Raw genomic sequence first — 23,077 nt, 5'->3', positions numbered from 1 at the left:
CTTGTAGGGCATTAAATAAAGGAGGCGTCTGTACACACAGACACAAGTAAATGAATGATGAAGCATAGATGGGAACAGCACCGTCACTAGCATTGCACCTAACCATCGGGGTTAGGCCCGCTGGTTCAGGGATTTGCATGTGCTCACATGAGAGAAGGTTCTTATTCCTGGGAAATAATGAAATACTTAGGAGTGCAGGTCATCATCATACCTGTAGCTTATTCTCCAGTGGCTCAGGACTGAGGGGAGAAGAGTGTTAAGGCACATAGGACAGCCGGCTGGCATTGGTGACCATGGGGAGTCTGAGGCCACGATGCACTGCACATTTGACGTGGCACTGGGTTACACGTGGCAGGGGCCTAATGCCTCTTGATAGGACCTGCTGAGTCTGCACTGCCCCAGAGCAGCCTGGCCACTCGCCTGTCCAGCTGGGATCTGCTCCTATGACCCACTGCAGGTAACAGTGTGGAATGACAGACTTGCCAACATGCGTCCTCGTGGCACAGCTGAAGCCCTGCTCTCACTCCTGCTGGCTGGGCCTCTCTCATCCTCTCATTCATTTTTGATGTGCCCTTGCTCTGAGAAGTGGCCACACATTTTATTTGTGGTATTCACATCATTTTTGTCTTTCCTGTCCACTGAGCTTCCAAGCTTCCAGAACAGTGCCCAGTGCCAGGAGCTGCTCAGTAAAGATCAGTCGTCTTCTGATCAATGGGAAGCACCCATAATGCTGCCACCCAGAAACACCTGTCTCCAGGGTTCCGGTGGATTTCTTCCTGGATAGCTCTCTTTATAAACAGCTTGTTTCCAACCTGTTTGGACTTTCATAGAATTCACTTGGGGCTCCCCTCACACAGATGTCTTGCAGTGTGGCCGGAGCCCTGAACTGTGGGAGTGTGCTTTTTAATGAGAGCCACAAGTGCCACCCCAGGGCTGACTGCACTCAGCTTGGCTGACCACTGCTGTGGCATGTGGTGGTGCCAGTGGCCCCCAGTGCAGGTTGTCCTCCTGACACCTCAGTGCAGGGGGACTCCTCCAGGAGGCAGGGGCTTTGCAGGGGTCCTGCGCCACCCAGAAGTGTGTTCCCATCCACACCCTCTTCTGGGCGAAGGTGCCCAGGGGTGGCTGCTCCCTGGGCCAGCTTCAGGAATGGTTTCTTCCAGAGCAGGTTTCCATGGGTGGAGCACCCAGTATCTCCTGGGGCACAGCAGAAGTGTCAAGCAGAGAGGGATACACCCCAGATCTGGGTGGACCCTGAGTCAATTTTTTTTTTTTGATACTGGGCCTCTTCTGGGACCCATCTGAGGATCACTGCAGCTCTGAGAGTGCCTGCTCTCCTGCTCACCTGTCCCTGGGAGACCCCCAGCCCTCCTGACCTGACCTGCAGGCTGAGCCTTCTCCTGACTCCTACTTATGGTGATAGGGTGGCCAGACATGTTGCCCCCAGGCCCAGCCACAGCTGTCCCTCTGCAGCTCTGGTCTCTAGCCAGACTGGGACTCTTGAGGGTCCTCCTGGTGATGGACGTGGGCAGACCCAAGGACAGAGGAGACTGGCCCTGTGGAGGCTGCTCCTGCACCTCTGTGCCAGAAAGGTGGGTAGCCCCACCAGGCATGCCCCCCAGGCCCAGGCTCACAGCCTCACATCACAGGCTGGATCTTCACAAAGCAGGACAAGTTATTCTTTCAGCCAGCTAGGTCTTGCATATTAAACACCTACTGAATACAGCCACTGCCCTGTTCCCTGGTGCATGGGACCCAGCACATGCTCAGACATCCTCAGGATGCTGCAGCCTAGACTAGGGTACGAGGCATGGAATGGGAATGGGTTGGCACAGGCCCTTGACCCTCCAGGGTGCCCACACTGGAGGCAGCTCTATCCCTCATGTCCTCTGAGCTTGTCTGGGTGCTTTTTGAGGGCCAGATGCTGCCCTCTAAACCTCTGAACCTGACCTTCATCAAACACTTCCTGACCCCTGCTCTGGAGCACCCATGGAGATGGGGAATGGATCAGGCATGGCAGCCCTGGAGGCCCACTGGGACTGTACCTGTGTGGGGTCCCAGAGAGTGGCCACTGTTCCCAGGGGACAAGACAAGGGTCCAGGTATGTGTGGGGAGCCAGGACAAGCCAGGTGTAGCCTGGAGATTCTACCTCTGACCACTGCAAATTGTCAGTGACCCAGTGGTAGCTTCAGACATTTCAGGTGGACTTAAGGAGGCCCCTCTATCTGAGCTGGACCAGGTAGAGCCTACACAGCAGCCCAAGCCACTGATGGACCCAAGGGAGGTGTGAATTCCTAGGAAGATATGGCTGCTGCCCAGGGGCTAGTGTGAGGAGCTGGCCCCTAGCCCCTAAGACTGGGGCGGCACCTGGCCAGGTGTGCACCTGCACAGGGCACTGAGGACAGCTGAAGGACAGGAGAGGAAGGGAGGGCCACGGCAGTTACCTGGACTCCCCTGGGGGATAGCCCCTATAAGAGGAGGGCTACCAAAACCACCTCCACCCAGTCCTGCACTCAGGGCCAGAGGTAACAGTTGGGGCAGGAGACCAGAGGGTGGCCAGAAGGAGGCCCTGAATGGTGGACTTAGGAGGGCAGGAGAGAGGGCCAGCTGGAAGACAGGGAGGCTGTCCTCCAACACCCAGTCCTTTCCCTGCCTCCTCCACTGCTCCCATCTGGGGCATCCAGAAGGTGGCCCAGGTTGTCCCTGGTGGTCACTCTTGCAGGGACATTGGAACTCTGCTCTTGTCCCTTTTGCAGCCGCTTGTGAGGCTTCCTGAGGTGCAGCACCAGGTGGTCACTCTTGCAGGGACATTGGAACTCTGCTCTTGTCCCTTTTGCAGCCGCTTGTGAGGCTTCCTGAGGTGCAGCACCAGGGTGCTCTGCCCAGCCAGCCGGTCATTCCAGGGCTGGGCGTGAAGCTGGCTCAGCCTGCAGATCTGCCCACTGCTGCCCGGATGCCAGCCCCACTGCACTGTGGGAGGAATCCAACCACCCGGAAAGTGGCCAGGAAACGAGAGACATGCCTGCGTGCTTCAGAACAAGCTCACAGAGTGCCTGGGGGCTCTGCTGTCTGATTTTTGGCAGAGAAGTTAAAGCGGGGAACAGAGGCGCCACCCTCTCTGATCTGATTTGCGGTGCTGGGCGGGGCTTCGCCAGCTCCCCAGGCACTCCTGGCTGACAGGGACCCTGCTGCCCCAGGCCCACCGCCCGCCCAGGGAGGCCCTCAGCCCAGGTGCCTCCACAGTTCACATCCTGTCTTCATCCAAGCAGGAAATCCACCAGCATCACCCTGGGCTTCCTCTGAGCCAGCTGGGGGTGCGCATCCGGCAGGACAGCCACTGGCGCCTGGCAGCCCTGCCCCCAGCACAGCTGCCTCCTCCTCCTTCCTGCAGCCCAGGCACTCCCCAGTTCCTGTTGTTCCTTCTGGCCTCAGGGCCTCCCAAGAGCCAGGCAGCTGACCAGAGTCCCCCTGAGAATCTCAGCCTGCTCAGAGGGGATAGGACCAGGCCCTGGTGAGGCCACCAACCCTGAGTGCAACCTGAAAGGGGAGGGCATGCCTGGGAATCGGGACTCATGACCTCACTTGGCTCTGTGCACCCCAGGCCTGGCCAGGCAGCAGGCGGGTGAGGCTCTCCTGGGAACACGACACCCCTCCGCACTGTTACATCTGGGTGGCAGCCCTCTTTTCCACAGAAATGGATAGTCATGGCAGCCCTGGGGTGCCATGCCCTTGCTGGGGGTCCACCTGGTGTCACTGAGTTGCCGACAAGATGAGGGAGTCCTCCCCTTGAGAAGTGACTGTCAGGTCCTTTTCTTCTTCTCTGTGGTTTCTCCTTCTGTGTAAAACCAGATTGTAAACGTCTCAAAAGCCTCTTCCCTCTGTGTCCTTCGACTCTCTCCAGTGGTGTCTTTGAGCAGAAGCCCTGACCTTCACTATTCAGGCTGAGTGTCCCCATCTGCAGCAGACTGCAGTCCACGCTTCTGAGCACCGACACGAGGCCCCAAGTGGAAGACTCCACCCCTAGCCTCCTGGGGCAGCTGCAGTCAGAACAAGCTCAGCACACACTCCACAGGGGAGATGCTTAAATGCAGTCATTATTTTTTTATTTATCTTGATATTCAGAAATAAATAACAAAAACATGGTTCAGTGTACTAAACTTTCTTATAGGCACAAAATCAGTGAAAGTGATATGTAAACTTAGCTTTGGGCAGCACATTTAATGCGCCATGAAACAGTATGAGTTTTGTGTTGGGTCCCAGCCCCAAGATATCTCATGTGTGTACAAGTTTTTCAAAGTCTGAAAAAACGAAAAAAAATCCCGATCGTGGGAACCTTTCGGGTGGCAAGCTTTAAGACAGGGCCTCAAGCTGCACCGGGCAGAGTGTGTTCACATCAAGATCGGGATGTTTCTTTGCTGCCTTAATGCTTCACCGAAGCCACAAGCGTCTCTGCACGTCCCTTCCCCAGCAACTGCAAGGCTGTCCCTCGTCCTTCACATTAGGGTTCTAGTGCAACTGGAGCAGGTCTCTGTGCAGGGCACAAGGTCAGGATCCTGGGGCCGCTCTCATTTTAAGACAAGCAGAGCCCCCAGCATATGGGGAAGACCACCTGAAGTGCCTGGAAGTACCACTACTGGGGACCCAGTGTCCATGCTCCCTGGGAGCTCCTGGGCTCAGGGTACTCTTCTGTCCAGTGCTTCCTAAGAACTCCTGGTGTCTGCTGGAGCACATCCTGCCACCTCGTTTTCTCCAGATGGCCTTGGTTGGTCTTTGACGTTAGAATTGGCTTGTCAAGATGCACACCTGTGGGCTTGTTACTGTGCCCTGCACTGGTCACTCCACCAGAGGCCAGGAAGCTGCCGGCTCTTAGCTCCCAGTCACCCTGCCCAGGGACACGGCGTGTCCTGCTCCTGTGGGTCACCTTGGCACCTGCTGTGAGGAGCAGCTCTGACCATGCAGAACTCTGGGCCTCCACTAGGCTTGCTCTGGGTGCAGTGGCCTGCATGGCGGTGATGGCCTTTCCCTGACTTCCCTTCTGCCCACTGAGAGACTCTTTGCATCCCCCGTTTTGTCTGGCAGCCGACTGGTTCTCCCAGGGGCTCTGCTCAGTTGTCTGTCTGCAGCTTCTGGGTTTTCCACCCACTTCCCCCTCATGTGCACCCGGGACCACCATGTCCCTTTCTTTCCATCACTTTATGTTGGGCTCTTTTTCCTGCCTGGCTGAGAATTCATCACCATCCCACAGAAGTGGGCCAGTGGAACCTGACCCAAAGTGCCCTGTGCTTCAGCACAACCACCACCCCTCACCTGGTGGCTTCGAGGACACCCTTCACCTTGCAGATGGGCACCGGCTTTGATCAGATGCCTTCGATACTCCTAGTAAGATGCTTCCAGTCTTCTCCTTCAGTCTCTAAGTCCATAAGTGAACTTCATAAAATCCATGTAATAATGAATAAAATTAATTGTTTTTTAATGTAAAACATACCCTGTATTCCTAATAAAACCTCAACTTGGTGATGAGGATAATGGACCCTATTTATAGATGGCTGGATTCAGTTTGATGACCGCTGGCTGAAGGTTCTAGCAGCTTCACCTTAGTGAGACAGCTCACCACTGGCCATTCAAGTGTGTCCCTGTGAGATGTCACCTTCAGGGAGGTGCAGCGCTCACCTGGGAGCATTCATGGATCTCTGGAGTCTTTCTCAAGCATCGAGAAGAATGCACTGATACTGTCCTGTGATGCAGAGCTTTCTTGGCAGGAAAAATTTAGAATACTCATTCAGTTTCCTTAGTGATTATGTAAAAACTTTGGTTCTGTATTTCTGATTAAATCTGGTAAATTTCATTTTTCTAGAAAAGTTTTTCTTTTACATAAAGTTGTCAGGATCATTCCAACATCATACTCTCCTTGCAGACTGATAAGTCACCCTGTTGTTGTTTCACGGATGCCATCAGAAGACATGAGTGCCCACATCAAAGACAGAGGAGGTCCCTCATCCCAGCCCAGGAAGGATGGGCCAGGCTGCCTTGGCTCCCTGGGTTCTCAAGCCCCCGGGGAGGGCAGGCCAGGAAGGTGCCACACACAGTGGGTTTGCACACCAAACCTGGGAATGCAGCTCTTTTAAAGCAAGCTCTCATGGTCCCCCAAAGACCAAGAGACGACAGGACACTTCATCCCTCAAGGTTGATCTATGTGAACATGACCCTATAAAATGACTCGAGGACCACAGTAGACAGGGCTCTGAATTCTTAAAAAGCGCACATGTGCTCGGGGCCACAGCGATGGCCTCTCCCCACAGCTGCCTGAGCCCCAGGCGGTCTTGGCCAACACATTACCAGGAAGGGACTCGTACAGGATCATGGCTGGCTGTTTCCTTGGGTGGACTCTTGCGTATGTGAAGGCCCTGCTGGGGACTGGTGGTCACGCTGGCCCCGTGCAGGACACTCTGGCCTCCAGCATTCCACGTTGCTGCATGGTCTGCAGTGCTGCAGTCTGGCTGGGCACAATTCAGGAGCCACTTGTCAAAAGAAATGAACTTTATTTTTAGAACCACACACCACACCACACAGCTCCTCAGGAAAACCCTCAGAGCCCAACTGCCACCACCGGCTTCCCACAAGCCTCTCCACCTCCCCCACTCCTCCTGCTCTTGAGGCCGATTGGCTGGGTCGCGTGGGCGGAGCCAAAAAGTCCCCCAATGAGCAGCTCCGTAGTCTGAAAGGGAGGGGAAACAGCCCAATGAGCATCACCGCAGAGGAGCCAATCAGCTAGAAGTTGCTGGGGCCGCTGTGAGCCAATCATCAGCTGGCAGCTGGAAGTTTGCTGGGGCCCCTTTGGCTGTGGCTCTCAACATCTCCCCCTCTCTGTTTAAACAACAAGCATGTGGCTTAGGGACCGTGCCCGCCTTAGGTTGTCCAATAGTACATATGGTCCTTACCCGTTATCGGATGAGCTGACTTCAAGGCGTCAGCCTCCTGTCTTAGGTTGGTACCATTGCAATTGATCTTACCCGTCACTTACAGCTACACCTGTGGATAGTTCTTTGTACCAGCAGGGGGCGGGGGGTGTGAGGTTCTTTGCCTCACCTCTGTTGGCCCCCAAATTTTAGCTGAACGATCATGACAAGCAGAAGGGAGGAAGATACACCAAGCAAATTGATGGCTCCTTTTGGAAAAATTGTACCACCGATGACATCATCAGCATAAATACCCCAATACTACCACAAGTCGCTGCACCAACAGATAGTTCACAATGCATACAGGTGAGCTCACAATGTGTCCAGGCAAGTTCTGCAAGCAGTTCAGTGATGGCTATTGCAGAAGCTGTAAATTGGTTTTATTTTTGTCTTCACCGGCACTGGGATGAAGATAGGAATTCTGGCAATAATGGCTAAAGAAAAAATTATGTAACATTCCAGAAGGCACTAAAAGAAAACAATTTTCTTAACAATTTACATTGTCTTGAAGAGAATTATTAAATATAATGAAAAGGAAAGGTGAAAGTAAACAAACAGATCTGTTAACCTCCTTTTTTGTTCACATTTTAAAACAATCCTCAACAGCTGTTTACCCAATTTAAATTAAGCCATTTAAATCACGTGAATAAAAAAATTATTTGGATCCATTTTTTCATGAGCGCTCATCATACATGATATATGGACCTACGTACATTCAAACATATAACACAAAACACAAGTGTGCACACATAATATAATACATACAACACATAACATAATAGTAAAGGCCTTATAACTTTTTACAGGTGAAATCTCCATTGCAATGTTTAAAAACTCGATAGTCAAAAAATAGAACTGATCAGCAAAACATTAACCTAGGTCTGTATGAGCTCAAAAAACAAAATAGAACTTCATGATGTGGGACAGGGCAATAATAAAATAGATATTGAAAAAAGCATCTTGGTTCTGTCGCAGATGTAAGAATAACCAAACTGGAGTTTTGGATATCAGTTGTTATGGATTTGAGCCAAATCATCTTCTTTTTGGTCTGTAGAAATTGCTTTAGTTAATCTCTCTGGAATCCAAATTGGCTGCTGTTCTCCCTGTGGAAACACACATACAGACCCACGACTCCAGACAATTACTGGGTCAGGACCTTTCCATTGTCCTGTTAGAATATCCTTCCAAAGTACCTTGGGTTTATGTACATTTTTTGGACACATATGTCTTTCCGCAGCACTAAGCCCTGATGAATCCAAATTTAAAAAGTTTAGAGTAAAAAGGGTTATTTTAAGTTTATCTTTGGGGGATATATACCCATTTCCAATTCCCTCTTTTTGCTTTAATAAGTATATTTTAATAGTTTGATGAGCTCTTTCAACTATGCCTTGTCCCTGTGGATTGTATGGGATTCCTGTTATATGAGTAATGCCAAATGATGAGCAAAATTGTTTAAAAGAGGTAGAAGTATAACCAGGGGCATTATCTGTTTTTAACTGTTTTGGAATGCCCACAGTGGCAAAATTTTGTAAGCAATGAGCTATAATATTTTTAGTTTTTTCTCTGGCATGAAGGGAGCCCATCAAAAATCCAGAAGAAGTATCAACTGTAACATGCAAATATTTTAATTTTCCAAATTCTGGCAAGTGTGTGACGTCCATCTGCCAAATATGGTTAGGTATCAATCCTCTAGGATTGACTCCAAGATTAACTTGTGGTAAAAAGGTCACACAATTTTGACATTGTTTTATTATATGTCTGGCTTGTTCCTTAGTTATTTTAAAATGCTTTTTGTAAAGTATTAGCATTGACATGGAAATTTTTATGAAAATTTATAGCTTCTTCTAGTATAGAGAAATATGCATGTCATGTGTAGTTTTATCTGCTAAATCATTGCCCAAACTAAGGGCTCCAGGCCATCCTGTATGTGCCCTGATATGTCCTATAAAGAATGGATCTTTTCTGTCCCAGATTAAACTTTGTATAGTGGAAAGCAAAGAGAAAACAGTAGAGGAAGGGGAAATCCTACCAGCATCTTCAAGGGATACTACAGCATTAACTATATACTGACTATCAGAAAATAAATTAAATACAGAATCTTTAAACATCACAAAAGCTTGTAATACTGCATTAAGCTCTACCTTTTGAGCTGATTGTTTGGGTACTAAAAATGTAAAAGTTTGATCAGGTGTAACTATTGCTGCTGTACCATTATTTGATCCATCAGTGAATATATTTGGAGCATTCATGATAGGTGTTTTTCTTGTCATTTTTGGAAAAACTACAGGATGCAATGACCAAAAAGACAATAAAGGATTAGATGGTAAGTGGTTATCAAATAAAACATTAGATTTGCACATGATTATTGCCCAAGTATTTAAGTCATTAGCTAACTCATCAATTTGATTCATAGTATATGGAGTAATAATTTTATTGGGAGAAATTCCAAACACTCCCTTTGCTGCTTTTATTCCTTTGAGTATTAATTGTCCTACAGCCTCAGGATACCTAGTAAGAATAGTGTTAGGAGAATAAGATAAATGTATCCATAATAATGGACCTTCTTGCCAAAATACTCCTGTAGGAATATTTTTTGTTGGTATTACAATAAATAATAAAGGCAAACTTATATCAATTCTATCCAAATGCATATTTTCCATATATGTTTCAATGATTTTTAATGCCTTTCTTGCTTCAGGCGTTAACATGCGGGGTGAATTTGGATCTGATGGACCTTTTAGGATATCAAATAAAGGTCCCAACTCTCCTGTAGGTATGCCTAGATAAGGCCTTATCCAATTTATGTCTCCTAATAACTTTTGAAAGTCATTAAGTGATTTGAGTTATCTACTCGTATTTGAATTTTTGGTGGACGGACCATGGTTGAGGATAATAGAACTCCTAAATAATTATTTGGAAAATTTAATTGTACTTTATCTATTGCTATCTCTAGATTATAATTTTTTAATAAGTTTGTAAGTGTGGCATAACACTCTAGCAATGTGTTTTTATCTTTGTGTGCTAATAATACATCATCCATATAGTGAAATATTTGTAGTTCAGGATTTTGATTTCTAAGTGGCTGGATTACTTTGTTAACATAAATTTGACACATAGTTGGGCTGTTAGCCATCCCTTGAGGGAGTACTTTCCATTCATATCTCTGATCAGGACCTTCATGATTCAGTGCAGGGATAGTAAATGCAAAACGTGGACTATCCTCAGGATGAATTGGAATCGAAAAAAAAAAACAATCTTTAATATCTATAGCTAAAACATACCAGGTTTTTGGCAAAGCAGACAATTGAGGAATCCCTGATTGAGCAGGTCCCATAATAACCGTCTCATTATTAATGGCTCTTAAATCTTGCAATAATCTCCATTTACCAGATTTCTTTTTGATGACAAAAATGGGAGTATTATGGGGAGATACGGAAGGTTGTATATGTCCTTCCGCTAATTGTTGTTTGACCAGGTCATGGGCTGCTTGTATCTTTTCTTTAGTCAGGGGCCACTGAGGAACCCATACTGGTCTTTTTGATTTCCAAGTAATTTTTATTGTCTCAGTGGCCCTTTCTGAAAATCCAACCCATGTCTGTCTGTTCCTTGATCTATTTGTATTGGTGCTGCTATACCTTGTTCTTGTTTTTCTAATCTTTTTCCTTTCCTAAAACCTTGTCTAGTCATAATAGTTGGTGCATTTTGGTTGATGTTATTTGTTAATGTCAACCCTAATTGATCTAGGACATATCGTCCCCATAAATTTACAGGAAGATGATCCAATACATATGGCTGTATAGTTCCTTCACATCCTTCAGGATCCTTCCAATCTAATACCATTGCACTTCTATGGGGATTAGTCGCCACTCCTAGGCCTCGAAGCGTTTGAGAGGCTTGTTGTAATGGCCAATGTTTTGGCCATTCTTGACGAGAGATGATGCTAAGGTCTGCACCTGTATCCAGTAGCCCATTAAATTCATGTCCTTGAATATTTAGTTTTAGCATGGGGCGAGAATCTAAATTTAAAGAAAGCATAGCCCAATCTACACCTGTGGAGCCTAATCCCTTGGAACCTCTTTCTACAGCACGACTGGAAAATTTATCATGTAGGCTGGGTATTATTAGTAACTGTGCTATTCTATCTCCTGGTGAAATTACTGATATACCCTTTGGAGAACTGGCTATAATTTTTATTTCACCTTCATAATCGGGATCAATTACCCCAGGACTTATCATAAGTCCTTTTAGAGTAGAAGAGCTGCGTCCCAATAATAAGCCTACTGTTCCTTTGGGAAGAGGTCCTTTTACCCCTGTGGGAATGATTTGAACTCCCATCTCTGGAGTTAGTACTGCTCTGGCGGAGGCGCAGATGTCCAACCCTGCGCTCCCTCTGGTTTGTCTGATGAGGGATCTGATGGACAATGTGTCCTGGGCACTACCCTGATGGGGTTGCTGGGTTCCTCCAGTGCTCCGTATATTTGTGGTTTTGGGCCCTGGAGCATTGGGCCCCCCTGTCCATTTTTTGGCAATGGAGCCTGATGCCTTTCTCCACGATATCGTGGATAAACACCTGGTCCTTGATCATTTTTTGATAATGGAGTACCCTCTATGGTGGTTTGAGAACGGCATTCATTAGCCCAATGTCTCCCTCTATGGCATCGTGGGCAAATACCCGGTATTCTATTCCTTTATACCTAGTTTTGTTAAACCCTCCTCCTATGGGGCAATTCCTTTTAAAATGTCCTGTTTGTTCACAATTGTAGCATGTTCTTGGCCTGGCATCTAAAGCCTGTTTTACTGCAGCTGCCACAACTTGCTCTTGTTCATTAATGTCTCTACATAATTTAATATATGTGTTTAAATCTTCATGTTTCCATGGTCTAATGATTTCTCGCACCAACGATTCGCTTGGTCATAAGCCAGTTGTTTTATTAATGGCATTGCTTGTTCTGTATTCCCAAAAACTCTAGTAGCTGTTTGAATAAGCCTATCTAAAATTCAGCGTAAGATTCATTAGCTCCTTGTATTACCTTAGATAATTGACCTTGTAAACCTCCATGTCCTTGTAAAGTCTTCCATGCCCTAACCGCCTCTGCAGCAATTTGTGCATATACGCCAGGATCATATGCAATTTGTTGCTGCTGATCCTCATAAGGTCCCTTTCCTAACAACATATCTAGATTTCTCTGAGGATAACCAGCTGCTGCATTTCGCCTAGCCATCTCCTTGCAAAATTCCTCATTGGCAACCTTCCATAACAGGTATTGTCCTCCATTTAGCACAGCTTTACACATATTAGCCCAATCTGCTGGCATCATGTTCAAGTTGGTAATGGATTAGACCAAGCTTACAGTGAAGGGTGCTTGAGGACCATAGGTTGGTTGTTACAGCCTCTTTTAGCTGCTTCACTGTTTTGAAATTTAAAGCACGGTGAATTCGCTGCCCTCCTACCTCAAATACAGGGCATGTTAATATTTGAGGTCCTGTCTCAGGATCCCAACTATCAACTGCGGGGGTTGGGGGCCTTCCAGCATATGGAGGTGGCGCTGTTGGTTGGACACTTCCGTCCTCTGGTGATAGAAAGGTGTTAGTAGCAGTCTCCTGTTATAACTTTCCCCCTGATGGCTTTTTCTGCTGTACACTTTCTTTCTCTGTCTGACTAGCTTGAGAGGCCTCTGGACTAAGCAAACAAGATACCAACGTCCACAATGGCCAACTGGCAGAGTTTCTTTTCTATTCTTTTTAAATCTTCACCATGATGGTTCCATTGTGATATATTTAACAACTCCTCCTTGAAAAGCCATGGGCTACATTTTTGTATTGTATCAACGTATGCCCTGACTGCTCTTGATTTTACTGGGATGCCTCCTTCCTCTAACAATTTACTTAACACTCTTTCGGTTTGTTTTTTACTAATTTCTGATCCCAGATTTCTACTATAATACAACCCAACAAGATGACGCCAAACAAAACCGAGATAGAATGAAACAAAAATGGAACAACAAAGAATCATTATAGCCTTTCTCCCTATCTGTTCCTCAGATGTGAGTGGTTTTTCTTCCGTCTCACCCATCTCCAGGGACAGGCAACTTAAAACAAAAGTGAAGCAAAACAAAAGAGGAATCTTAAAATGGCTCCCCATCTTCTTGCACTGCCCTCAGGGGCGAGCAGTTTACCTTATCACTTACCCTCAGTCGTTCCCATGCGGCCACCAAATGCCGCAGTCTGGCTGGGCACAATTCAGGAGCCACTTGAAAAAAGAAATGAACTTTATTTTTAGAACCACACACACCACACCACACAGCTCCTCAGGAAAACCCTCAGAGCCCAACTGCCACCACCGGCTTCCCACAAGCCTCTCCACCTCCCCCACTCCTCCTGCTCTTGAGGCTGATTGGCTGGGTCACATGGGCGGAGCCAAAAAAGTCCCCCAATGAGCAGCTCCGTAGTCTGAAAGGGAGGGGAAACAGCCCAATGAGCATCACCGCAGAGGAGCCAATCAGCTAGATGTTGCTGGGGCCTGTGAGCCAATCATCAGCCGGCAGTCTGAAAGTTTGCTGGGCCCCGCCGGCTGTGGCTCTCAACACTACCGCTTCCCTATGGCGAGCATTTCGACAGCCTGTCTTCACACGGAGCAGCGTTCCTCCCTCTCCATTGGATGCATACCTGGGGGACGGGTTTCCGTGCTCCATCTTCCTGGGCGACTGGCCCCTGCGTTACATTTCCTTCTCGTCTCTTGCTGGCTTGGAGCTCTGCCACCCCGTCCTGTCAGGAGTCTGCACAGGGCTCTGCCCCGGTGCTGCACACTGCATGCCTGGTGTCCTTGCCACTAGTTCTGCAGACCCTCTCACAACCCACGGCCCCTGTGGGTTCCCTACATGGCCACTGCCCACTGGGTCAGTCTGTGACTCCCTCTACATCTCTCCCCTGACCCCTGTGGTTGAAGGTCGACCCCACCCCCTCCCCAGTGGGGTCCGTTCTTCTCTCCTTCCTCCTGTGCCGCTTGCTGGTCGGCCGTGAGGGACGTCTCTGGGCGGCAGGCCTTGTTTTCTTCCCCTCTTGGGCCCTCGGCTGCGGGAGTCGGCCGCCTGCTCCCGTAGCACCTTCCAGGGTTTGTGCAGCTTCTGCTTCTCAGGGCACGTCCGTGTCTCTGGCTCCCTGTGTTCCCAGCACTTGCTTGTGCGCTGCGGCTTGGTTCTTATTTTTCTAGAGCGAGTCCTGGGAGTGAACAGATGGACTGACACACAGTCAGTTCTGGGAGCGTCTCAGACATGCCCTGACCCTCTCTTCCTCCTGGGGCTTCAGAAGGTGCCCTTGTCTGGCCCTTGAGCACCTTCCTGTCTCTGTTCTCGTCTCTGGGTGTTTCTTCCAAACCACCCTCCCCTCCAGTTCACTGGCTCCCCTACCACTGCATCAGATCTGCTTTCAAGCCTGCCCCTTTAGTTCCTCATTTCTATTACTTTGTTTCCTTTTATCAGATTCATTTGACTCTTTACACTGTCTTCTTCGATCTGTAACTATGCTGACGGCTTCTTTTCCTCCCTGCTCTCCCCCAGTGTTTCCTTGTGTGAACTGCACACGGCATGACCACGCTGCTGGTGCAGATGCGAGCCCTGCGCTCAGAGCTGCACTGTGAGCACCTGCACAGCTGCCCACAGAGGGCGCCTCTTGCTCAGCTGCACCTCCACACGGCGGCACGAGGACTCCAGGAAGCCGTGGGCAGGACGACCTGGGGTGCCTGTGGACCTGGCCCTGTGGTCAGGGCCCTGGGGACTGGCTGGCTGCACTGACCGCATCTCCAGGGCTCACCACCCTGCTACACCTGGGACTCTCTTTCTTCTTAAGGCTGAATAACATCCCATTCTTTCTCTGTCCGTCCTTTTACCAGTGGACGCTGGAGTGGCCTCCAGCTTCTTGCTGTTGTGAATGATGACGCTATGCACCTGGGCACACAATGCAAATCCTCAAGACCTGGCCTTTGACCTGGCTTTATATGCAGGAGCGAAATGGCCGGGGCCTTCTGTGGTCACCATTACTCATTCTATTCCCCCTTTCCATTTCACCATTACATCTCCACCAGCAAGGCCTGAGCGCTCCAGTGCTCACGGCCGCTCGCGCTCTGTGTCCCCCACCTCCCAGGTGGTCAGGTAGGGCGGTCGGCCCTTCACAGGTTTCTTGCAGAGAGGACCTCTCACAGCAGGCCAGGGCCACCAGGGCCAGGGACAGGCTCTCAGCAGATAGTGCTTGGGAAGCTGAGTGGCCAAACAGGAAAGAATGCCGTCAGAGCCCCGGGCACTGCAACCAACAGAGTCAAAGTGGATCAAAGGCTAACACTGGAACTCAGGGGAAACCCGGGGGCAGCCACTGGGCAGCGATTTCTTGGGTAGGAAACCAGAGTCATTGGCAATAAAAGAAAACAGGCATAGAGGACTTCCTGGACCTTTGGGACATCAAAAGAGACAGTCAACAGTGTCACAAACCCCCGGCATGGAGGAGACATCTGCCAGCCATGTCCTGATGAGGGGTTGGTGTCCAGAACACAGAAAGAGCTCTCAAATTCCACAACTAAACACAAACAACCTGATTCAAAAATGGGCAAAGGACATTTGTGCAGTGACAGAGATTGAGCCCAGGGACACTACCTCTGAACTGCATCCCCAGCCCTCCCCCACCTCTTTCTCACTCCGTCACCCAAGCTGGCCTGGAACCTGTGACCCTCCACCTGGGCCAGCAGGACCTCGTGTGCCACCACACCTGGCTTGACTGTTTTCTTGATGGAATCTTAAGATTGGCATTTTATTTCTTTGAGCCTTGTTAATGGATAGTAGGAGCCTGACGGTGCCACACCTGGTGTCCCTCTCTGCTGAGGCCTTCCTATGTGCTTAATCATCTTTATGTCCTTGGTTTACAAGTCACTTGTAGGAATGATTTGAGGCCAAGATGACACCATCTCCCTCCAGAGCATATTTTCGTTTGCTTCTGCCTGGAAGAGGCCACCCTACCCATACCCCGGGACCCATGTGCCTGGAGCCAGGGCCCAGTGCCCCTGCAGGCTGATCAGGGACCTGACTCCAGCTAGCCCTGAGCTCTCACATGGCCCTCTCTCCTTCCTGAGCTGCTCAGGCCGCCGCTGGGCTCTGGAAAGGCAGTGAGGACAGGGGCCAGCCCCCACGCCTCTCCTGGCCCTGGCTCGGACCCTGGTGCTCTGGGGACAGAGTGCATCATCCACCTTTTTGTTGATCTGAACACACACATGCCCTCACTGGAGGGAGTCCCAGCAGCCTTTTCTAAAGGCCCAGTTCTGCTCACATCCTTCCCAGCAGCAAAGAACGACGACAATATGGGGCCAGCACTGTGACCGCAAACTCGTATGCCTTTGCCCAGCCCCCTGTGAGGTCAGAGCTGGTGTCTTAAGCTACTATAATAAAGTGCCTGAGACTGGGAAGCTTATAAACAACAGGAGCATTCTTCTCACAGCCCTGGTTCTTTCAGAGTTGATGCCAGAGAGGCCTGCTTCCTGGGGTCTTCCAACTGTGTCCTCACGTGGCAGGCCACACTTTGGCCTTTATAAGGTCACTGATGCCCTTCCTCAGAGCTCCGCCCTCATGGTCTCCTCCCTCCAGAAGGCCCCACCCCCTCACACATCATCTTGGGGGTGAGGATGGGTTTGGGGACTGAGCCGGTGTGAGCTCAGTCTCCTAGGTGAGAAGACCAGAGCCAGGGGGTAGCTGACCTGTCTCGGGGACACAGAGTCAGGCCTGAATTCTGCCTGTGTGAATGCAGAGCCTCTGCTCAGCCTCTGCTGCTCTGAAGCCTCCTGGGGCTCCCCACTTCCGTCCTCCGCCGGCTGTGCTGGCCCTGGCCCGGACCCCACCCTTCCCGATGGCCCAAGAAACCCTGGAAGCCGTAGAGGCTGTTGGGCAGGCCAAGAGCAGCAGGCCCTGCCGGGAGGGAGCTCCACAGCAGGCCTCAGGCACTCGGCTCACGTCAGAACCTGGTCCTGAGCACCTGCTTGCCCGGGGCGGGGTGCAGCCAGACCCTGCGGCCCCATCTCAGGGTCCCCCTGGGGATGCTGCTGAGGCTGGGTCGCCCTCCCAAGATGTCTGATCAGGAGGGAGGAGGCACCATGCCACAGCTTCCCGCTTTCTCTCTCCCAGGTGAACAACAACGGCATCATCTCCTTCCTCAAGGAGGTCTCCCAGTTCACCCCCGTGGCCTTCCCTATCGCCAAGGACCGCTGCGTGGTGGCGGCCTTCTGGGCAGATGTGGACAACAGGCGTTCAGGTGACGTCTACTACCGGGAGGCCACGGACCCAGCCACGCTGCACAGAGCCACGGAGGACATCAGACGCTACTTCCCTGAGCTCCCAGACTTCTCTGCCACCTGGGTCTTTGTCGCCACATGGTACCGAGTGACCTTCTTTGGAGGCAGCTCTTCTTCTCCTGTGAGTCCAGGCCTTGGTCCTGAGAAGGGAGGGTATCTAGCTAGGACCCTCCCCAAGGCAGGCCAGGTGCAGTCCCTCATCCACACCCAAGAGGAGCATGGGGCTCAGGAATCCAAGTCCCCGCAGCAGAGAGTATATCAACTTCCTTGGCCGAGGTCATGGACCCGTGGAGGAGGGTGGAGCCTTCTCCTCCCAGACCTCCTGGAAGCTGCACACTTGCAGCAGATGTGCTAGTGACTCTGTCAGGTGAGCACGAGTCAGGAGGACTTCCATTTGGAATGCCCAGCACTCAGGGACTCTGCAGGAGCCATTCCGTTTCCGTTCCCCGCCCTTGGCAATGCCAGCCAGCCAGTATGCTAACAGGAATTCCTGGGCACTCTGCCCAGCCTGGTGAGAACAGGTGGGTGGACGCTCCCTTAGGAGGACAGTGTTTATTGAGCACCTACTATGTCAAGGCCTGTGTTGGATATTGGGCCACAACTGCCCAGATAGATGCTAATTCCCCTGAAAGAGGTACCAAGGGGCACACGTCCCGAGCTATCTGTTCACCACTCAATAAACACTTTTTAGGGCACCTGCTAAGCAGCAGGCAGTGTCTTGGGCACTGGGGACACAGCCCTGGACAAAGCAGACAGGAGTAGTGCAGCCCATTCAGCATACTCCAGTGGAGGTGACAGGAACAGCATGTCCCGGGCACCAGGCACCAGATGTGCTTGGAGGCACAGGGGGCACTTGGCAGCACTTCCCGCGCTGCCAGGAGCAGGCTCATCAACACAAAGTGGACGTCACGGTTCTTGCATCTCCTCGTAGCTTGTGGAAACACTGAGGTTGGCCAGCTCCCACAGCCCCGCTGTTGGCCCTGATGGTGGCTGTCACATCTTGGTTAGGTTCACTTTCCCAAAGCACAGTGCCCATTCCCCTGTTTGCTCACACTACAGTGCCCGCCGCGGCTCCCATGGTCTCCATGGCTGCCAGCCAGCCCGGGGCCCTGCTGTACCTCAACTTGTCTCACCTGGACTTGGTCAAAATCCATGTGCTACAAGGCTGTGGGGTGGCACCACGTGGCCCCAAGTGGCCCCTGGCATGGTGGTGTCCTGGAGACCCATGGCCTGCAGACCTGCAGCATCCCCTGAGAGTCCCCCCCACACCTCGCGGTGCCAGTGCCTGACCCCAGCCGCGGGCTATGTCATTGTCCCTCCTTGGCAACCAAGCAGGCCACAGAAGGTGCTTCTGAGGGACTTGGGTGTCTTTGCTCTCGGGAGCGGTCGGGTCAGCTGCTGCTGCTGGTGTCCTCCGCTGTGGAGGAATGCTCTGGGGCTTTCCCTGTGATCCGTGACGCTGCCCTGCAGTGAAGGATATCCATGTCCACCTACCAGGGGTCACAAGGGCTTCTTCACTTGGCTGTTTGACACTCAGTTCGATCTTACAACACTTTCTTCTATTAAGAAGTTTTTTCCCCAATATGTAAGTCTCCCTGTTGGTCCCTGCTGTTAACAAACGTCGTACTTAAAGGTCCTTTTCCTCACGAGGCGTGGACACATGGGCCTCTTTTCTTCTAGCATTTCCATGGCTGTGTTTTAAAGCCACACTCGGTTGGGATTAGTCAGGTACTGTGTAAAAGCAGGCTCGGAGTCTGTTCTCTCAGGAAGCTTCCCCCGTGTGACCCAGTCATTTCTTGAACGGTCCCGATGCCTCACCCCAACGTCAAACGACGTCTCTTACGTGGACACTGCCCACCACAGAACACAGGTCATAACCCTTGAGGATTCAGAACTGCTTTTCCTTAGTTCCCCTGTAGCATCCCCCTTTTTTCTTTTTACGTTTTTGTCCATTTCACACAAGAAATTTCATGGACTTGGCCAAGTGAGCACTAAGCCGCTGCAGAGCCGCGTCCTCGTGGGTGGGCCCAGTCTGCTTCGTGCCCTAGGCGGCCTCCACCCAATGCAGGTCGCTCACGGCCCCTGCAGCAAGGCGGGGTGCTGTGCACTGGGCCCTCGCACTCCTGCCTGGCTGACTGTCTCCCTGTGGGTCGGACACTGAGTAGGCCCAGAGCAGGGCCTCACTGCGGCCCCTGCCCAGCCCTCTCTCCTACACAGGTCAATACCTTCCAGACGGTGCTGGTCACCGACGGCAAGTCCTCCTTCACCATCTTCAACTACGAGTCCATCTCATGGACCACAGGCACTCATGCCAGCAGTGGGGGCAACTCTGCTGGCCTGGGGGGCATCGCAGCCCAGGTAGGTCACGGTGGGGCTGGTACTTGGTATCAAGGGGCCCCTATTCCTCCTGCTGGGACTGTCATGACCTGAAGGAGCGAGGCTGGGGTCACTGTAGGCAGATCTGCCCCACCACCCTGCAGAAGCCAGAATGAGGAGGTCACAGTGACGAGGCACAACCAGGTGTCCTCAAGGAGGCCTCTCACTGCCCAGAACTACAGAAATCCTCGGGCTCAAAGGCACCATTGTCCCCTGATCCTCCTTACAGTGGCTCTTGATTGACAGATACAAAAGTGACCGGAAGCCCCTACCCTCAGTGTGGCCTCCACTCATCTTCTGGACCCTCTCTGGCCCCAAGGCCCTCCGGGAGGCCCAGAAGCCCAGGGGTGAGGCTGGAGGCATGGGTCAGAGAACAGGGCCAGTGCTCCTGTTGGCTGAGGCAAGGTTGGTTGACCTCAGGGCCTGGCTAGGACTTACATATGCAGAGTCCCAGGTACAAGGCCATCTGCCCCACCATCTTTGACCTTGGCCACCCAGGGAAGGGTCGAGGAAATGTAAGGAGACCTGTCTCCCCTCCTACCCCCACCCCAGGCAGGCTTCAATGCGGGCGATGGGCGGCGCTACTTCAACATCCCTGGCTCGCGCACCGCGGACATCGCAGAGGTGGAGACCACCACCAACGTGGGTGTGCCCGGGCGCTGGGCGTTCAGAATCGATGATGCCCAGGTGCGCGTGGGGGGCTGCGGCCATACAAGTAAGAGGCTCAGGGCGGGGAGGGCTGAGGAATGGGGGCCTCAGGAGGGGCTGGGTGGGGTGCTGACCCAGGGCAGGGGGACCACGTGAAGACTACGTGAGGCCCACCCTCCTGGAAGCACATGAACTGGGAAGGTCCTGGGGCTCGGCCCTGAGCCGGTTTCCCCAGGGGCTTATGGGATCCTGATGTAGGCTGGGACCGCAGGTGTGGGCCCACTCTTAGGGGTTGGTGTTGTGACCAGCCTGTGCCTGGTACACACTGGGTGGTCCCCAGGTCCCTCCATCTGACCGTGCAGGCTGATGGGGCTTGTCCCTCCTGCACGAGCAGACGGCCCTGGGACAGCGTGGACCCTGGGACCCCCAGTGCTGCTGCGTGCAGCCTCGGGAGACAAGACATCAGGTGACTGCCCAGGGGCGTCAGGTGACTGCCCAGGCATGTGGGGGAGCTGCTCCTCACAAGCCAAGCCGGTGCCACAGAGAGGCCTCTCCTGGGGCCTCTCCTCCCACCTCTGGGCCCGAGGCCACCCTGAGCTGCCTCCCCTCCCTCCACTGGGCCCGAGCCCACCCCAAGCTGGGTGCTTCTCCCTAGCGCCATTCCAGAGAGCCAGTACAATGCTGGGGACCTGCCAGACCAGCTGCAGGTGCAGGCACACACACAATGACCAAGAGGGAGGAGCACCAGGCATCTCCTGGCCGGGGAGACACTCCTGAGTGCCCACCTCTGGGGAGAGGCCTGTGCCCACAAAGCAGACTGCGAGTAGGCCCCAGTTGGAGTCTGAGCTTAGGGAGTGGGCACTCCGTGGGCATGGCGTCCAGGAGCCACGCCCCCACCCCCAAGCTGGGGAGCCACAGGCCAGGTGTCTCAGATCAGAGCCTTTCCCGGCTCCACCACGGATCTGGCACGGGCAGTTGAGGGTGCACGTAGGTGCAGACACCCACTCCCAACCACTGCTTTGGGTGGGTCAGTGGGTCAGGTGGCCTGCCATTGGCCAAGGTATGGGGTTGGGTTGAGGAGAAGGTGCAGGTGGGGTCCTGTGGGCAGGCCAGGCCTGGAGCTGTGAAGTACGAGCCTGGGGAAAGGGGCCCTCAGAAGAGGGTCCTGCCCGTCCTTGGGGGCCCTCGTGCCCACTGTCCAGGATCTCTGGATGAACAGTTAGAGGGGCCTCCAGGTCCCCGATACCCCTGCGGGCGGGGACACTGCATGCTCCAAGCCAGCCTCGCAGCAGCGTGCATACTGTCCAGCTCCAGGGTCAGCTCTGAGGACTCCACGAGCGTGGCTCATCAGCAGGGGGGTCAGTGTGTGCTGAGAGGCAGCGCATCCACATCTGGAAGTCGGATTCTGAGAAAGCAGGGCCCACAGGCAGCACCCATTCAGCAGGTGGCCAAGCATAGGGAGGCTGGGCGGGCAGCACGGGGTCCTTCCAGGAGTCTCCCTGGGACCCTCTTAGCAACAGGAATCCAAGTCCTCGGGATGCTGTTGTCACCTGCTGATTTGTGCTTATCAGCCACAGGTTCCAACAGCCTTGCTTCTCCTGGGCTAGTGTCTCGGGAGCCGCGTCGGTGGCTGTCTGCTCCGGCAGGTCAGGGTGTGGAGGTCTTGGGGCCCCTTCCTGGTGGCAGCCCTGCTAGGAGAAGCAGGGCTCTGATGGCTGACTGCCAGCCTCTCCTTTGACACGCCAGGAAACCAAGAGGGGCGTCTGGGCCTCAGAATCGCCCACGGCAGAGCTGGGGCTGTGGGGTGACTCTGGGGGTGTGCCTTCACCAAAGGCAAAGGCAAACCTGAGGGCACTAACTGCCAGCACCCCTCAGTCACACAGGGCTCCCTGCAGACCAGGACCTGGGCAGTGAGCATGGGTGTGCTGCTGCCCATGGTCACCAGGTGGCCTTGGGGACCAAGGGAGGGAAGGACATAGTGTATATGAGCGGCTCTCTGGCCCAAGTCCTCGGGGCTGACGGGAGACTCGGGCTCCTTCCTATGCCCACAGCCTCTGTGTGCCTGGCCCTGCGCCCGTGCCTCAATGGCGGCAAGTGCATCGATGACTGTGTCACCGGCAACCCCTCGTACACGTGCTCCTGCCTCGCAGGCTTCACAGGGCGGAGGTGCCACCTGGGTGAGTCCTGGCCCGGGGAACAGGGTGCTCACTGAGGGGACCGGCCCACTGGTGGCACTGGGCTCAGGAGTGCTGCTGGTGCAGGCGGTGACCCTGAAGGCCTGAGTCAGGGTCTCTGTCCCTCTGTGGTGGGGATGGCTGAGGGGCAAATGCCGTGGCTCTGTGGCAGTGAAGACGGTCGGCGGGTACTGCTGCTGTCCCTGGAGGCCTTCTCTGAGTCAAGCTCAGTTTGGCCATTTATCCCGCCCCCAACCCAAGGCTGTGGTGGCTCCTCCCAGCCCTATGTCCTCCACTGAAGCCCAGCCTGCCCGTTTCAGATGTGAACGAGTGTGCTTCACACCCGTGTCAGAATGGCGGGACCTGCACCAATGGTGTCAACAGCTTCAGTTGTGAATGCCCAGCTGGCTTCAGGGGACCCACCTGTGAGTCGGGTAAGAAGAACCTGCCAGCAGGCCCCATGACCTTGCTGCTGCAAGAGAGCTGGACTCGTGGTTAGAGAGGCTGAGGTCTAGGCCCTGGAGGGGCTCAGCCTCAGTTGTAGGCCACCCAGAGAGGCTGTCGGCGGGGGGGGAGGCACTAGACAAAAGTCCTGCCTG

At 52.6% G+C, this 23,077-nt stretch overlaps 1 protein-coding gene across 15 annotated transcripts in view; it reads left to right on the top strand.

Moving 5' to 3' along the window:
• Positions 1–23,077, top strand: part of Sned1 (sushi, nidogen and EGF like domains 1) — a 74,106-nt gene that overhangs the window by 6,019 nt on the left and 45,010 nt on the right. For all 15 annotated transcript variants that reach the window (XR_006847846.2, XM_046426827.2, XM_046426820.2 and 12 more), the window contains exons 2-6: positions 17,114–17,401; positions 19,498–19,638; positions 20,209–20,371; positions 22,356–22,481; positions 22,799–22,912. Coding sequence is in view for 14 of the 15 variants with exons in the window: in XM_046426827.2 (XP_046282783.1) it covers positions 17,114–17,401; positions 19,498–19,638; positions 20,209–20,371; positions 22,356–22,481; positions 22,799–22,912 (832 nt within the window). In the remaining variant the exon portion in view is untranslated. The remainder of the gene's footprint in view (positions 1–17,113; positions 17,402–19,497; positions 19,639–20,208; positions 20,372–22,355; positions 22,482–22,798; positions 22,913–23,077) is intronic.

The sequence above is a fragment of the Marmota monax genome, unplaced genomic scaffold, assembly GCF_021218885.2.
Source record: "Marmota monax isolate L192 unplaced genomic scaffold, Marmota_monax_Labrador192_F-V1.1 WCK01_AAM20220418_F8-fsc00298, whole genome shotgun sequence".
Lineage (NCBI taxonomy): Eukaryota > Metazoa > Chordata > Mammalia > Rodentia > Sciuridae > Marmota > Marmota monax.
Note: the sequence above shows the minus strand (reverse complement) of the source record. Positions and strands in the feature narration are given on the sequence as shown.